Consider the following 18,587-nt stretch of genomic DNA (forward strand, 5'->3'; position numbering starts at 1 on the left):
GTCAAATTAGAATTGGACTGTAATTAGGGTACCATTTTATTAGTTTTTAATATTGAACTTTCGTGCTTTGGAGAAAAATCAAGACGCTGCAATAAATAGTGTGTGTGCATTTAAGAGGTCCACTCCCGGACACCAACAAAACAAGATTGTTATCAAAATAGAGGGATTATGCAGAAAGGGTCATTATTGAATGTGCTGGAAACTCACTCCAAGAGAAAATTCACAAACAAAACATAAACACGTTTCAGAAGTGGGAGAGGATCGGTTCTAAGCTGAGTTTAGTCAGGGGTGTCACCCACCATCCTGTTAGTTCATTATAGAATAAAACCTCACGAAGTCTGGCAGACAGTTATATTAATGACATTTCGCCCCTTAAATGTAACTTTACAATGGTCAATCAAGTCCCTTTAAATCTATTCACCCCAGTTTCAGTACTGGGGTAACATATGGGTCCCAGGACCGAACAGAAGAAAAATAAAGCTAGAAGAATCACTTCGTGAAAGACCCGGTCAACTCGGTGAACAGATCCAGAAACCTGACCCTGTTCAACACGAATAAGCAGGACGGGCCCAGCACACAGAGTCTATTCAACCCAGATAGCGCCATTCTCTCTTCAGGTCCTCTCTTTAAAAGACGAACGGTATTATAATCAAGGGCTATTTGATTCCCAGTGAAACAGCTGTAGTCGATGTAAGTAAGGGAAGGGGATCCTAATGAAAGTGCTACACAGAAAAACAACACACCCTCATATGGACAAATGTAATGCTTCAACAAGAATAACAGATATGCAAATGAGATAAACAGTGTGAAGTATGTCCAAACCAAATTGTATCACAATTTGAATAAGCACTTTTCTACACGGTATGGTAAATATAATTGTGACGTATAGAAGGCTTGTCAGACTTTGTATACACCACGTGGTGGTGCTATAACCCTATTGTTGCTGCCGTGAGCTGTGCAATTGGGTGTCTGCAGCTGGCTCTTCTAGTCCTGGTCTTTGTTTTTGCCCTGTTGTTATACATTATTTCATTGAAGCATTCAATCCAGACCCTGAAATAGTCCATTGTATCGTTGCATCTGTTAAACCTGGAGTGGAATAGCCGTCGTGACTGGAGTCTTCTGATTTATACAATACCCAGAGATTAGCCGAAATGCCTTTGATATTCAAGCATTACGTCTGGAACTGGAGTACCTTTGAACGAGTCTCTGTCACTAAAGCCTGTATCTGTTTGTTTATATGCACAGCAATACGTATCAAGTTGTAAAGCAAAGTCCGCTTCCGTAAAATCGTATATTTTATATAAACAACAAACGTACCCAAAAAATAAATAAATAAATAAATACCGCAGATAAAATCCAGCTAAACAAATGACGTCATCGACCTGTGGAAGGAATCCTTCTCCCATGACTTTCGGCCTCTCCTTCCTCCTGATGTGACACTTCCGGTCTGGACCGCTCGGTTTCGGTTGACGATAGTGAAACCTCCAACGGGGATTGAGGAGTAACACTGCGGCTGTAGAGATGTCGGTGAACGGTAACAAATTCAGCTCTTTGACCCTAGTGCAGTTAAACGAGCTGCTGGAGGACGAAGAGAAACTGAGTAACATGGTCCAGGAGATGGACGAGGTAAGACTAGCCGTTCTGTTTGAGGGAACAACAGATATTACTCTTGCGAGAAGGGAGAGGCCACACTGTGCATCGAGAAAAAAAGTACACACGGGACAACGGAGATATTCCCAATTGTTATTTAAACTGGACAGTTATTTAAAACGGGTCACTGTTCATTCCTGATCCGCTTTGGTTATGTAATTGTAACACACATTCGTTGTTACGGTGTTATTTTACAGTATTGATGGACTGCAGCTTAACAAAAAGTCTCATCGCTTTCTTTATCTGTTAACTTTTAGTGGCTGTCTTTACAAAGTCTTCACTCGTTGTTAATATAAAAAATTATTTATTAAGCGAACCAGACGTGTCACAAGATGACGAGAGGGGAACTCAGTAACAGGACTGGGTGAAACCAGTTAACGCCTGTCGTGGGTCCAGATATAACACACCCTGTCAGCAAAAAATACCTGCTCCAGGTAAACCTATGAAACACCTTGTACACCAATGCAACGGTTTTTTTTTTTCCTGTGTGTGTTTTAACGTTTGCTTTTTTTTCTTGGTGAAATGAAGCGTGTTCCTTATAAGCGACGAGAATGTGAAGATTAAGATGCATCATCATGTCAAGAACTGATGTGCCAACATTCACTAACAGGGTGCAGTTTCAAAGACTCGCACAACAGGATACTGTATGATGAAAATTATATTAAACAATCATACTTTTTTTTTTAAATGTAATTTATTCATTTAATGGGTTTTACTTTTGGAAGCAAAAAACACGAAAAAAAAAAACAGAGCTACTTTTGCAAACTTTTCTTTGATTGTGTTTCATAGTTCCATGGGGTTAATTGTTTGGAAACTGTTGCAAAGAGAATATATTTAAGTCTTTAGTGGGCACGCTTTAAAAGCCTGACTTGATGTACTGTGCAGTACTGTTTTTGGCATGTTTTAGAAGTGCATGGCGCTTCAGTTTCATGGCCAAACCACAGAAGGGCTCTTGAATCAGAACACATGATTCGTAACCAGCTTTGGTAATCCACAGTGTTTGCGCTTTTCAACGTTTCCAGCATAGTTTTAACGTTTAAAAAAGTAACACAGTTTTAGTTAGTTAGTGTGTAGATATGAAGGTTAATCATGTCTGACAGTAATCTGAAACAGATGTTTTGTTCTTCTCACCTCCCAGACTTTTCATAAAGTGACTTTAATTTTACTGTAGCCCCCCTGCCTGGTGAGAGGGATCAGTAGCTTAGCTTTCATTTGAAAAGCCAGCAGGCAAAAAGCAGGAAGGAATTCTGAATTAATGAGATGGCATGCTCTTTCAAACACTTTTTTGAATTTCAAAACATGATCGCTGTCAAGGCATTTATGGTATACAGTAATGCAACAAGTTGCTACAGTATTTCCAGTTATTACAGAGGAGACATACACATTGCTGTTGAAAGAAAGAAGTGTTGATGTACAAGTATTTTCCAATCAGAAAATCTAGCAAAGCACTGTATAACAGAAAACAATATTTCAGTACTGTACATTGACTACAGGAGAGCTGGTAAGGATTTAGGGAGCTCTCTTGACAATGTAAATTACTTCTGATGCACTGTTTTATTGCACTCTGGTAATGACAGTGGTAAAAAGAATCTGACATCTGAGTGAGAAGCTCTGGAAGGAAAGAAGGGTCTGAGGCTTTTCATGAAGGCTGTTTGATTAATAGCCAAACACAATTGATCATGTCTGTGGTTTGGTGGCTCAGTGCTGTAAATAGCAGCTCAGTATGTGTACCCAACAGCACGCAACCATTATTCATAATTGTGCATTCGTGTGGCACGAACCAGTTACTTGATTATTCAGATAGAGCTCTTCACAGAATCTGGGTACTGTCAACCAGGTAAGGCTCTTTGGGGTTGATTGCTCTAATTTACCATTCCCAGTGAAACAAGTGAAGAAGCAGCTGCTTGGGTTTGTGTTGTCTTCTGCTTTTTCTTAGAGACTACTAATGTAGGCATGTCATTGTCTGAGTGAAAATCTGTTGCAGGATTAAGTTTTTTTTTTTTTTTGTAGCTATAAAGGACCATTTTCATTATTATTTGGCAGCAGAACTCGTGCTGATTTAAAAATTGCTATTTTAATATGGGAGTTTTCTTGAAATCCTCCTGCAGTTTCAACAAAACACACTTTTTTTATATATATATATAAAATAACATCGGACTGGATTAGGCTTAGGGTTTGACCCAAGTCCCAATAAAACAAGACAGTTTTTCTGTTTGGTTTTTTTTGTTTGTTTTTTTGCGTAAAAGGGACACCCTGGAAGAGTTTTTAAAATGCAAAATAAAATACAAAGTCCCAATAAAAAAACAGCCTACTGTGTTTCTGAAGCTGTTGTTCTTGCTTCTGCTTTTGTTTGATATTGTATCTGACTGAATTAACTTCCTCTCAATACTGTTGGCTGTAATTAACACCAGACCATGTCTGTTTATTCACATTCTTTTTTTTAATCAAGTGTCTGAGAGAGTAAGTTGTGGTGAGCTGCGGTCCCACTCGGAGGATATTGAATATCAGCCATAGGTGTGTTTTGGAGAATGTGGTTTTATCCTATGATAGTACTGGAGTTAAACAAAACCCTTATCAAAGTTTAACACGTTGTTATTTTTGCGCTTTTCTCCAGGTCATAATGTGCATTTACCATAGCTTACCCTGGTTTGACATGTTTATTAATATGCTTTACTGGCCTGTGCCTTACAATGCTTACCTGTGCTTTCCCATGCCTTCACTAGGCTTTTTTACATTTTGCTGTGCTTTTACTGTGGTGAACATTTATAAGGAAAACCACCACTTGAAGATGATGGTCTGCTATTGACAGTAATTTAACAGGAAATTACAGGTGTAGTGGAGCATTGAAAAAAATATATATCTTTTTAGTTCTGTATTATACATTTGTTTAATTTCATAAACTTTTCTGTATTCATGGTTCTTGCAGTAGCCTACTGTATCTGTTGCATTGCATATAAAAAGATAGGGGTAGACAAATAGGTAAAATATTTAACAAAAAAAAAAATACAACTTGAGTGCTCCCAACCATATTCTCGATGTACGTGTTTTTTTAAGAAGTACATATTTTTTTTTTTACTTTCTTTGAATACGCTTGATTATCAGAACAAATTGTGACTTTATTAAGGTGTACATTTATTGTAGACATTTACCATATTCCTATGAATTTGACTCACTTTTTAAACCATTTTTGCTTCTCAAAAGTACATTTGAGTACAGTAGTGATGTGTGTATTACAATCAGCAACAAGAGACGTGACTACCCAAAACCAAAATGTTACTGCCTGAACATGAGCAGCAACATGACTTACTGCTGTGAAGACAAAGAATGACATCACTGCCTGAACACAAGCAGCAACATTACTTACTGCCATGAAGACAAACAATAACATCACTGCCCGAGTGCATAAGCAGCATCGTGACTTACTAACAAGAAAAAATGAACAATGACGTCACTGCCCGAATACACAAGCAGCAATGAGACTGATGGCTGAGAAAAAACGAACTATGACGGCACTGCCCAAATACATAAGCAGCAGTGTGACTTGATGAGAAAAAACGAACAATGACGTCGCTGCCAGAATACACAAACCGCAATGTGACTGACTGTTGAGAAAAGGCGAACCAAAAGGTTACTGCCCGATCTCGAATCATCCATGACATACAGGCAGCCATTTTCAAAGAAGTGTCATTAGCTTCCTGAGGAATTTAGAGAAGCTTTTACAATTTCAGCGTTTCTAACAGAGTACCAGCTTGGACAGATCGGAAATGCTGACCAGACCCCTGACATGCCAAGCAATACCACATTTAACACATTGGGAGAAAAACAGGTGTGAGTAATCACGACTGGAAATGAGAAGCAGCACATAACTGTAATGCTCTGTGTGACAGCAGACAGCTGCAAACTGCTTCCTAATGCGTAATTGAGGTTGTATCTTTATGAATGCAGATTTATTTGATGTTTTATTTTTTCCTCAAATTGAGGGTGGGAAAATTTGAGCTGTGCCTTAAATTCGAAGGAATACAGTACTCATTAGTATACTGTATAATGCCATACATTATTTCTTGTTTTGTGTTTTTAACTGGTCTTCTGTTTATTTTTTTACATGTTGTATGTTGCTTTTTTTTCTTCCTTTTACTGTGTTACATTAGTGTTACTGTAAGCTGCTTTTACAGAGAGAGAGTTCAAGGCTCCAAGCTTAGCAGGAATCTGGCAGTAGGATAATGACAGCTGAGCACTGAAATCTTATTAGTGGAGGAAATCTGTAAGTCTGTCAATACAGTAAGTTTTCGGGATAGGCTGTAGGAGATACTGTACTGTACAGATAAGTTGATTCACTGTGGAGTTTCCTTTGCAAGCGGATTATTATTTAGTTATTTAGCAGATGCTTTTATCCAAAGCGACTTATAGAGAGGGGGAGGGGGGGAACAGAACTATGCATCAACAACTGCTGCTGCTGCAGAGTCACTTACAATGGGACCTCGGTTTTATGTCTCATCTGAAGGGCAGACAATAGATGAGCAAGAGTCTAGTGTCCACATCTTGCATTGATCCCCTGTTTCCCATCAGAAAGGAAAGCTGCCGACCGTATAACACTACACTACAGTAGCTGTTGAAATGAGTTGGAGAAACCTGATGTAGATTAGGGTTACTGCAGTAGCTTATTTACACTTTCTCCGCAGTCTTTGATGTGCACATTGTGAAATCTGTGGTTTACAGACACTGACCTGAAGGTCATCTTCTGGTTTATAGTAAAAACTCAGTGCTTTAGTGCGCTTTACTGGTTCTGTTTTTAGGTACTGAAGCTGGCATTTAGTGGTGCGAGCGTGGAGTCGTGAATTACAGACACTGTGCAGTGCAACTTCTTAATTCGCCAAAAACAAACTGTGGGCGGGCGGGAAAGGCTGGTATCTGGCGAGTGCTGCTCCTCTGTCTTTAACCACAGGCCTTACCGCTGGTGTGGGACTGTCTTGTTTCCCAGCTTGTTTGTATGCTTTGGGAACTCCCAGACGACAGAAAGGGCATCCTGACAAGTTTTATTAAAGTTGCCCGGTAGAGCGCAAAGTTTCTTGGGCAGGTTAAAACAAGTCAGGTGAAGATTTCCATATTACGTACGGATTGCTAATATAATCAGTAACACTATAAAACCAACCAACCCTAATCTTAGTTTATGGCAGTTTTCCAAATGTGTAGGCAGCTTGATTCAAGTCAAATTTTGACATCCTTCAAAATCTAGATCCATGGCCACCACTAACTAACGTGGGACTTAATGCACAGTTTCACAAATTGGCAAAACATGACAGAATTTAAAATAAATAGTACTGTATGATTAAAATGTAAAAAGCATTATGATATCCCGCACTTACAGGCTTTGCCCCAGGAATGGGGATATAGTGGAAACGCCTTTAGGGTAGTGGTGAATTTTGAGATATGAATTTAATATTAATTGTCAGTTTGTTGAGACTGTCATATGTCACATACTTGTCTTATACTTTTTTTTACATGTATAGGACCAGCATATCTACTGATAAGTGATTGTGAAAGCCCCATTCCTTTATGTAGCCACAATGGAATCTGTCTATTTTAAAAACAACTTAGAATTACTAATGTGTGAGTTTAAGACCTTGGGGCCCTAACATAAATGTTCCCAAATTTACAAGGCTAGCCAGTTTTTCCACTTGAAACTGTTTTAATTGATCCCTATCATGCCCACCCACATTTGAATGAGAGTACAGATAGATTTGATTACATTGAGTACTTAGTTTAAAGTAAGGTAACTGAACAGAGAATCTATGGTGTTTGGTTCCTGGTATGTTAAATATATAAATAATTATATCAAAGCATCTTAAAAGAAACTTGCTAATTTTCGATACACTGTTACAAAAAAAACCAACATTTTCTTTCTTATCGCAGACTACCTTATAGTCTGACATACTGTATTTGTTTTATTTATTTATATCATAAAATTGCTAAATGGATAAAGGACACGTCTTTCGTGTGAATATATGAATGTGCTAAAAATGTATCGTACATGCATTAGAGGATTGTCCAAGCCTGAACCGTGCCACTGCAGGTGGATATTTAAAGCATGTGATTACGCACAAGAAAGTGAACGTGGTTAAAGATGTTATGCTTCACATAATGGTGTACAACACAGTACCGAACAGCAGAAAGATATCCTTTGAATACTGTAGCTTTCCAGGGCCTACTGTGTGGGCTGGTCCTGTTTATACCTATACAGTGCAGGCAACGAAAGGTGCGTTTATAGAACAGGTGTTGTCTGCACAGTGTGTGCTTGTAGGTGTACAAGAGCCCATTCATAGAGGGGAATCCGATCCCTCCTTAGACTCTAGGCATTGTCTTCAGTACTGTACAGACCTATAACCTTGCTCTACTGGGTTTCTGAGCAAAAGGAAACTCTGTTAATATGCCATATGAGACACATTGTTTCTGTTCACAAATGTTTAAAATAAGCAGAAATAAAATGTCTGGTGTTTAGTCAGAACGACAGCTGTTCTGGTTTAACATTCAAAGCACGTTCTCTGACAAACAAGAAATGTGCATTCTCTGTCTCTTTTTGCAGGTGCAGAATGTGAAGCTGACGAAAGAAATGACCCTAGCAAGTAATCGCAGCTTAGCAGAACAAAACCTCCTACATCAGCCCAAACTAGACTGTCTTAAAGTGCAGGTAACAAAGAAATACTGTCAACTGCAGGAGCAGTTTGAGAAGTATCAGATGAGGAAAACGACACTAGGTAATTACTGTCATCTGTGACCTTAAGGCATGATGCGAAGTTTACATTCTAAGTGTGCAGCAAAGCTTCATTTGGATACTTTGAATTTCTGTGTAATGTTTGGGGATCAAAGTAACTTTTTGCAACTTTGTTGCTTCAGTGTAGATTTTGACTTCTCTAAATGTGTTTCTGAACCTTTTAACAACATTGCCTGTTTCCCCTGTCCCAAATGCACTGTATGACTCCTGTTCTGCACACTTTGCTGTGTATGTACATACCCCTGCTTATCAAGTTGGTTACAATAAATGGGTATTTAAATAACATTTACATATTACAAATAATGTGTTTAAGGCATGTGCGGGCAATATCACTGACGACCATTCCTTTTTAAGCACATGGAATTTATTTAAACTTTAGAAAGCCCAACATGCTTCCCAGTTGCCTTGTGGGCATCTGCTGTTTGCAGTGGGAGGCGCTTTTCAAATACTGTGCTGATTAACACTGCTGTTTACTATAGTCATCTTGAGTAACCTCACACAGCAGGTGAGTTTACTGATCACGGGGGGAATCCATTTTGATTAAAAAAATCGTGTGTGTGTATATATATATATATATATATATATATATATATATATATATATATATATATATATATATATATATATAAAATCTCACATCTTTCTCACATCTCAAAATAATGCAACATTCAGTATGACACAGTACTTAATTAGATGTGTTGTGCATTAGAGAAGATTAAATTACTTCCGGATTGGCTAGTCTGCGCAGTGAAGTAAATAAATATTTCAGTTTTGAGGTAGCTGATGGGATGGAACAGTAAAACAATATAACAAGACCTTGTTTTTCTCCATGGATATTAAAATTCTAAGTTAAAGTAAGTTATTGGTTTTCCGATGTAAATACCTGTTAATGTCTACATGTATATGTTTCATATTACAGTTGTGTTATTATAGTTTTCTTTATTTTGGAAGACTTCGATAATATTGATTTCAAAATACGTGCATGATATCGATATACAATCTTCATATCGTTGCCCACCCCTTCTGTCTGGCTATCTATACGCACACACATTTTTACAGTTATTTTCGAATTCATATGAACATCTGAACAGTCAAACCTTAGAAAGTAATTGCTTGTGATTGAAATCCAAACATTGTTCAGCTTAAAGTACTATAATCCAAAGTACAGTGAGCATAGCACTGTGTATCTATACAAAAGTAAGGAACCCATTTTTTTCATTTGCTGTCCGATTTACGGATATACCCAGAAATCCTAGTAAGCTTGTTTCAGCTTTAGACTTTTGGCTTAAGTGATCTAGATGAAAATCCTGCCTCGAGGCAAATAGACTATTGTCTGATCGGAGTCATTGTGTATAGGCAGCCTGAATATCTCTATGGCAACTGACATTTCACAATAATAATAAAAAAAAATTGTTACAGTTCTGCACAAAAACAATGGTGATTACAACTATTGCGTTCAGTGCTCTACATCTGGAGTCTTTTTTGCTGTGGTCCGTTAGCACAACAGTATTGCTTTTGTGTTCACTGTGTGATGGCAGAGACGGGTTCAGAGATTTGAGAAGAAAGGAAATGGAGCCAGCGAAGAGCTGGCGTGGTCACCCACTTGCAGAAGAATTCAATTGAGACCATTTAAAAAAGATTGTAGAATTCCAGTCTGTTGAAGAAGCCAATAGCAGTGTAGAAATGTTTCATGAAGCTCAGCTGTGTTTTTATTACTGCATAAGGGACCGGCAAGTCCATGTGAAATCCAAACCTTTTTTTATCGATCCTAATTTAAACCGCAAGGATATAGTGAAGGCAAAGCGTAACAGCAGGCAAAACATTAAACCTTGTGTAAATTGTCATCCTTACTACATGTGCAAAAAAACACTTTACACAATCCATCTTTACCTGTTAAATCTTCTGTGGAGGAGTGAGACGCATTGAAAAGTGGAAACTTTGTCACTTTTGTTTCTGGTTTACAAAGGCTGGGTGTTAACACATGGCCATCGCTCTTGTCGTACCATAAATGAAGCAGTTGGTTGTGATGTAAACAGTTTTTATTATCACTGTTGTCAAGTTCTTTCCCATAAAACCTACTGTTCATCCAGCACACCCACAGTAAAGTAAGATTGCAGTTGGCTACTTACACAATCAAGTATTGGTTTGTTCCTTTTATCATTTTAAAGGTCATTTACTATAAATGCTTCTATATCGGTCTCCCTGAGTCAGCATTTACTAATCATTTCAGAACTATGGTGCAGTGTGTACCGGAGCCTGACTCTGAACGTTTAGATCTCACCTGCATAAATCGGTCTTCATTTTTGCCCTGTTTTCTCCCACCTGGAGAAATCCTTTATATGTTTTTCAAGCTCTTATTTTTTTGTTTGAAGAAAGTTGTGCCTTGAAACTTGTTTTTGTATTCTTGCTTGAAAATGAGCTGCATGTCACAGGTTCTTAATGTTAAAATTGAGTTCCACCACACTATTGCAACAGCCCCTCTGCTGCTACTTGGGTCAAACTCACTCAGATCCCTTCTATTAATTGACTCTTGTATACCTACAGGCACATACTGTCCAGACAACACTGATAGGTGATACCTCTCTATTGTGTTCAGGGTATTGAAGCCGTCAGGCAACACTTACTGTTTCCTTATTTGGATCTGTGATTGCTTGATTGAACTTTTGTAGACCACCAGTCCAGCAGGGGCTCCATTGACACACTCCTGGCTCTCCTGCAGGCAGAAGGAGCTAAAATTGAAGAAGAAACAGAGGTGAGATGCAGTCTTTGTCGACGCAGTGGAAAATGGAAAAGTGGAAATATTAATGAATCTGTCGCAAGTCGCAAGTTATTTAGAGGGAACTGTTGGATTAATGAGGGAAAGATTGACATTTATGAACTGCTGTTGGATTCTAAAACCAATAGTGCAGATCACCATTGAATAGTTAAGAAAAAGGCCATGTAAAAGAGGAACCATATAGACTGGAAAACAATTGGGCCTTTCACAGTATTCAGTTGTTTACTCTATTTATAGCCGCCTTTGACGTTAACATTTTAATAATGCTGCCAGCATTCGCACGTGACTGTTTTTATTGTTCATTGTATTTTACATTTTTGGTGCATATGGCCAAACCCAATAGAATCCTAATCTGTTTCTACCAGGTTTTGCCATTTTTAGATTGCAGCATTTCTATTGACATGTAACACTGTTTCACAATACTGAATAAATACAGTAATGTGGGAAAATTTCTTTGACACATAATATATTCATGATCTTGAGTGAATTGCTGTGGCTTGAAAAGGGTGCTCAATATTGAAACAGCCCCCCTCAGGCTTTTTCATCTTTGACACTTCATTTCTCTACTGTGCAAGAGGAGACGCTTAATCAGTGGTCTTGTAATTGAATACGTACAAGCAAACAGGGACAAGTCACATTTCAGAAACACATGTAAAAATAAGCCCCTGTCCTAGAAAAATAATGGTCTTTTATTACTAAAATAAATAATTAAAAAGCTGATGTGTTGTTGATTGTCCTAATTGCATCTTAAATTTGTATATGACGAAAAAACATGTTGAATTCTTTGTTTGTTTATTTAGAACATGGCTGAAAAGTTTCTCGAAGGGGAATCGTCCTTGGACTCATTCATTGACGAGTATCAGAGCAAGCGGAAACTGGCTCACCTGCGGCGGGTGAAAATCGACAAGCTCCGGGAGATGGTGCTGAAGGGACACCGGCTGCCCCAGGCTCCAGCGCAGGCTCCCCTGGCTCCAGAAGCAACCCCAGCCCCCCAGACACCCCTTTCGTTCTCCTCCGACAGCAACGTTCCTCCTCTCCCCATGCCAAGACGGGCTCCGCCTGCACCTCCAGCCATAAGCGCTGCCCAGCCCACTCCTTTCACTGCTGCAATGCAATCAGGGCCAGCTCCTCTGCCTTACCCAGTCACTCCATACCCTCCTATACCTCCTCGAGTGGGCAACCCACTCCTAAACCAGCCTACAGCAGGCTACCCCAACCCGTTTCTGCATCAGTACCCACCAGCACTCCCCCAAAGACCCCCACCTCACCTCGCCCCGCAGCCCGGCTTTATCATGCAGTGAACAGGTACTGTAGTTAAGGGCAAATTTCTGGATAGTAGAAATACATGTAAAATACATATGTATGCAGTGGAAAGCTGTTTGATAGGATTCACATACTGTATGCTTGTAAATGCATAGGGTGTTTGGTAAAAAAACAAAAAACACTTCAGTTTTATGTAACTAGTTAAGGTGTGTTTTGGTTGTATTTGTCACTTTGGTAGAGAATTCAAACTGCTCCTGAGTCCTGATTCACTCCAGGCTGTTAAGTCATACGGATGGTTTTATATATATTTTTTCCCATTACTGGAAACATAGTTGTGGTAGCACATTTATACACATGACAAGTTTAAGTTTTCCCTATTTTAAAAGCTTTTTTTTTTCTTCCTATGATAGCAATCTTAATTTTATTCTGTTTATGACATTTTCAAATTATTTACATTTAATGATAGGACAAGCTGTACAATAACCCTGGATGTTCCTGATTGAACAGCACTGTGCTGTGGGGTACACTTTAGAGAGGAGGCTAAGAATCAGATCTAGAAAGATCAACAGTAACATGCATTGAAGAGATTTACAACACACTGTGCTACAACACCTGTGCTGAAGTTCAAACTACAGCTAAAGTGAACCTAAACATTTTGGATAATCAGGTTAAAAGCGCAAACCAGCTACCAAAGATGTTGTTTTTGTGATCTTCTTTTTTATTTTTAGGTTGCTGGTGTTTTTGGGGATTTTTTTGTTTTATTGAGTATTAAGAAAAAAAAAACTAAAACTGGATTTTCAGGATTTGCTTTGTGGACTTTTTAGAATAAATGTGATAAATCCTTAAAATAAATATTTCACTGCATAGATTTGACCGAAATTGCTATTATGCCGAGCTCACCCCCCCCTCCCAACGATGTGCACAAGGTTCCACATCAGACCAGTTCTTATAACCACTGTTTGTTGTACCTTTTTGTACATGTACAAGTATATAGTAATTTGTATTTGAGCTGGTGGTCGAACATGTTCAGGGAATATCAGTTTAAAGAAGCATTAACCTATTTGAAATGTTGCTATAAATGTTTTTGGAACTTGCACATTTAAAACCATATATGCATGTGACTTTAAAGTGCCTTTGTAGCACTGCTTGTGATGGGTGGACTTCAACAGAAAACTGGCTGGCATCAGTAGGCACCTCATTGGGCACTGTTACTTTTCATTCTAGTCTTCCTAGCAGGGTGTGGTTTGTAATACAGTATAGCAGGGTGTAGTGGGATGTTGAAATGCAGGAGATGTATTTTTTTTTTGGGGGGGGGGGGGGGGGGGGGGATACCGTTGCATATAGTAATGTTGTAATGCTTTAGTCAGGTCAGTGGTCAGTGGTGCAGTATCTCAGGAAAGATTTTAGACCAAATAGAATATGCCACCTGCTTTGGTTTTGTCAAAGGAAAGGAAAACTTTTTTGTGACCCTCTGTGCTATCCTTTTGGTTTTTACTAATAGTTAAAAACTTGGGGATTTAGAGAATAAAGAAAACCGCAGCATTATAGCTTTTTAATGTTGGTGATTGATAAAACGCCGTTGGAAGAGTCCTGTTGCCCTTGAACACTTCGCCATGATGTGGCTTCGGGTTTCCTGAACTCCAGTGTTCATGTACACACCCCATCAGCCAGCCCCGCTGGTTCCTTTTGAAGAACCTTGTTTTTATTTGTAACAGCGAGGCAGAGCTGACCACTCACTGTAGCAGAGACCCCTTGCAGAATTACCACCCTAACTATGGCAGTGAATTGAAAGGTCTTTTTGCAGAGTGTAAATAGCCTTGTGTTACACCTTTTTTTAATCAATCACTGTAACATAACTGAACATCTGAAGTAAATGTTGCTTTCAGAATTCAGTGAGAGCTATCGGGTACAACTGCCACAATATAAAACGTCAAGTGGTTTGCTATTCTGCTAGCACTCTGCTGTTAAAGCCATCCTTTGTGCTCCTAGCCTGGTCACTTGTGGGTTAGGAACTAGTTTAAATATACCCTACAGCTACAGTACGATGGTCTAATGTATAGCGCTCTTGTACCACCCTACTTATCAACTGCATATCTGATTTAAGATTATAAAAAAGAAAATATGTAGATTCTCTGTCAAAACTGCAAAAATGTGAGTTTGTACTCCTACTTTGTCAAACTGTCAATATATATGTGTGTGTGTCTGTATAGTCTTGTTTTTTTTTTATTATATTAAGTTTAATCTAGCTACTCCTTTCCTAACAATTGTTATTATTAAAGTAAAAACAGCTGTGATGAAAAAAAATACATATGTGCTATACATTTTGTTCATTGAGGTGCTAAGATTTCTCCTTAACCAAATTGCCATAGTAAAACTTAAGGTCTAATTTGCTGTATACCCAATCAGCAGCACTTCGTGCCTAAACAAAGAAGTTCAATAACTACAAAATTTGTCAATGTGTACTTTCAGGGTGTAAAAGCTCCACCTAGCCTTTTGTAGTTTTATTTATTTATTAATATTTATTTTTAATTTTTAGTTTTTTTTTTTCCAATTCAGTGGCTGTGCTGCTAAGCATTGGTAAGCCAAGCTTGGAAAGCCCTGTTTGGCTTCAGAATTGTGCATGCATTAACATAACGGATTTGCATCTCCATTGTTTGCATGCTGTAGTATGTGAGCATGCAGGTATGTTCCACATACCTGAAATCTATTTCCATGCAGGTGTGGGGAGCCAGCTACCCTCATTCAAGAGCTCACTCAGCCGATGGATGGATGTTTTTACCCAAAACCTTGATTCAAACAAGAAGTTACTCGCCTTGCCAGTTTAAAGTGGTTGCCAAACTCTGCCTTTTTAAACTAAACTGGTACTATTGAGAGATATTGTATCTACATCCTTTTATTTGAATCTTGTTGTTCAACAGTAGGTGGATCTTGAACTCCCTGTGATAGGTGAGCCTCAGTAAGCACTGTACTCTCAGAAATCACTGTTTTTATAATGTAAAAAGTAGCTCCTTCTACACTCCTAATGTAAAATAAAATGTATTGTAATAACTCCTCTGTATGACTAATTAAGGTTGTAGTGGTGGACTGCGTAAGTTACCTCTGACTATTTTAAGTCTAATAAACAGTTTTTATATCTGTTTCTTGCTTCTTATGGTCTTCCTGTAAATATTAACAATACATTGTATCTATTACTTTGTTTTTGACAGTGAGGCTGTGGAGGTGTACAATACAAGCACTTTGTCTATGTTGTGCCTTCATTTCAGTGCTTGAAAGAAAAGATCCCTGCCTTTTTTTCTTGGCTAGGTCTGTGCACCTCATTTTAGATTAGGTACTGCCCTTGTTCACAACTGACATTCTGGATCAGCCACTCTTCCCTCTGCCAGGTATGAGTCAGCAAGACAGTTCCACTTGAAAAGCCTTGCTTTTACAGAATACACCCCCGTTTAATGATTGCCCTAGATGCCAACTACAGCGTGAAAGTGTTATCCACCTGACTGTTTCCATAGCTGGTAATATGATTTGCTAGATTGTTTTAAACCGCTTTTATCAGCTGGCCTGTATTTGATGTGATACTCGGGGCCAAACTCTGATTTATTTGTAATGATTTCAAAAGGACCAGCTGCTGCATGTCAACTAGGCTCCTTGTAGAATGGTGATGGGAATTCAATTTTCACCGGATACAAAATATTAAAACTTGACAAAATGAATTTTATTATAACATTGAACGCCCCCAGACTGCAGCTACTCAAATACAGAGATAAATGGTGTGCAAAAATAAATAAGGAAAAGCAGTGGGATGTAAGTATTTTGACAGCTGATTGCAGTTTCACAGTGCTGTGCTGCTCAGCAGTTGTTTCTAGGGGTAACCAGAGCACCAGTAAGAAGAATGACAGGAAGTGGGGTGGTTTTTGTTCTGTTTTAAATGATGTCCTAGCAGAGGGTTTCAGCTGTAGTTTTTGTTGTTTTAAATGATGTCCTAGCAGAGGGTTTCAGCTGTAGTACCACACTTTGGAAAAATTCCCTGATGTGGGTTTTTCCAAGTGCCGTCTCCTCCAACAATGTGGCAAAGTCGAAAGCTCAGTTTCACGTATTGGTTTGTTTTGCCACACTAAAAAAAAGATGTCATGCTTTTTCTAGATACACAAGTGCCATTACTTTTTTTTTTTTGTTGTAGAATGTGCCGCCTGATGCATAAACATTTAATCCACACACTGAATACTGTCATGGTCTTATTTTTTAAATTTCTCATGTGGCTAACATTAAAACAGAATACAAGAAACCTACAAGCATACCAATTTGAAAGAAATGTGAACAGATTTTCTCATAAGCCAGATCCAATCATTTTTTATCTGGCATCATCGTTACTGTAACCATGGTTACTGTTGCTTGTAGCACCACACAAGAACATTTTAAACTGATCAGAAGCGCAGTAAAGGAGCGCAAGTGTAACAGTACCTCCCCTAGGTGTCCTCACAATTCAGTTACATTTGGGGATAAGATAAGGACATTCAGTCTCTGGATTGTTGAGTTTCTTGGAACCATAAACATGTTTTTGTTTTAAAGTAACATAATTTAGTTGCGGTTTTAACCAAACTGAAGGTTTTAATCACAGTGACCTACTTACAAACACAGAATTGGGCTTGGGGGTTTGGATCTGTGGTTAAGTCAGCTGTGTGACGTTTCCCCAAAGCGAATGAGTGTTCTTTTAATGTTTCGCTGTTTCTGCAGGGTGTATATAAAGTGATTATTTCCACTGAAATATTTCGCTTGTGTATGTGGGGAGGGTGGTACAGTACCGATGTGGCTGGACAGTTTCTCTGGCTATCTTAGCAAAAAGCATGTAAAGCAACAGTATCGGACATAGACTTAGCAAACCTGTGCAGAAATGGGATCTGCAGTGGAGGTTAGGAAAACTGTTCTCTACTATCTGTTCAACGGCTGTGTAATTAAGTGTAATAAAGAAACCAACACCAAACAGCATTCATGAATGTTTATTGCTGATTTCACATTTATTACAGAACCACATTGGTCTTTCCTAAAATATATTAATAGATCTGAGTATATAAAAGACAGTTAAGAGAGAACAACCTTTAATCAACCCCTTTAATCCAATATACGGTACCCGTTACGAAGCGACTCATGGCAGGCGACAGAAACATACTTGAGAGAATTCTTCATATCTTCACAAAACTATTTACAATTTCCATTTGTGATCGAGAATATTTTCAGACTTCATACTTCAAATCAGCACAGTAAGAAGCAACAATATCTAAGATGATAATATTCATGCCACAGCTACAAAATCTATGTTATGAACCTCAATGACATGAGCTACACCCAAAAAAAAAAATGCAGCTGTTTAGAGACTGTGGATATGGGCTTGGTTTCCTTAAGCAACATACTGTACATACAACACTTAGTGTGTTCTGGTTTCACCTATTCCTGCATTCACCCTCGCCTGCTGTTGCAGGTGGCATTTGCAAGCTAGCCTTGTAGGTCAACAGTTGCACAATGTACATTAAATGATTCATATGGTTTGATACTAGGATTAGTATGCATTTAAAAAAAATCACTTTACAAAACTGTCCTAAAATGAGAACAAAATACGAAAGCATCTTATTCTCAGAAGAACAATATTGCCACTCCTGGGCTGACCCTTACAACATATAAAATAATTAGGATCATGCATTCCATTACAGTATTTCAGATCACAATGAAATGGTCTTTGAAAAAGAAAAAAGTAGTTTAGAGTAAATTGTGTTTTTTTAAACTCCTAAAGAAAGATTTATAATTGGGAAATATTCACTATATTTGTGCATTTCTCTTTTCAGGCATCAGTGTTTTCCAGGTAGTTTCTGCCCATGTACAGAATATACAATGTACTGAATACCAAACAATAATAAGCAAAACCCTTTGCCACAACAGGAAGCACGGTAACTGGCTGTACTGGTAACAAGAATCCCCTTTTCAAAGCGGAGATACCTCACAGATAGATGGTCATCATGATCAGTACGTTGAGCCAGGCTCAGTAAAAGTCAAAGTCTACAAAAACACCCTACCCTGCCATACCAACTCTGCTTTTCAAACAAACAAAAAAAAACATCAACAAAAGTTAGAAGAAGTGTCTAC

The 18,587-nt window shown here is 38.4% G+C and overlaps 1 protein-coding gene across 2 annotated transcripts; it reads left to right on the top strand.

Moving 5' to 3' along the window:
- The first annotated feature begins 1,430 nt into the window (after positions 1-1,430).
- vps37ba (VPS37B subunit of ESCRT-I a) lies at positions 1,431-15,595 on the top strand. 2 transcript variants are annotated; one of them, XM_041228373.1, is made up of 4 exons: positions 1,431-1,626; positions 8,231-8,402; positions 11,089-11,171; positions 11,996-15,595. In XM_041228373.1, the coding sequence occupies exons 1-4, from the start codon at positions 1,522-1,524 to the stop codon at positions 12,494-12,496; spliced, it is 861 nt and encodes a 286-aa protein (XP_041084307.1). In that variant the 5' UTR covers positions 1,431-1,521; the 3' UTR covers positions 12,497-15,595. The 2 variants fall into 2 exon arrangements, with proteins under 2 accessions (XP_041084307.1, XP_041084308.1); XM_041228374.1 differs by lacking the exon at positions 1,431-1,626 and adding an exon at positions 1,998-2,084.
- The last annotated feature ends 2,992 nt before the right edge of the window (positions 15,596-18,587 follow it).

This window comes from Polyodon spathula, chromosome 25, assembly GCF_017654505.1.
Source record: "Polyodon spathula isolate WHYD16114869_AA chromosome 25, ASM1765450v1, whole genome shotgun sequence".
NCBI lineage: Eukaryota > Metazoa > Chordata > Actinopteri > Acipenseriformes > Polyodontidae > Polyodon > Polyodon spathula.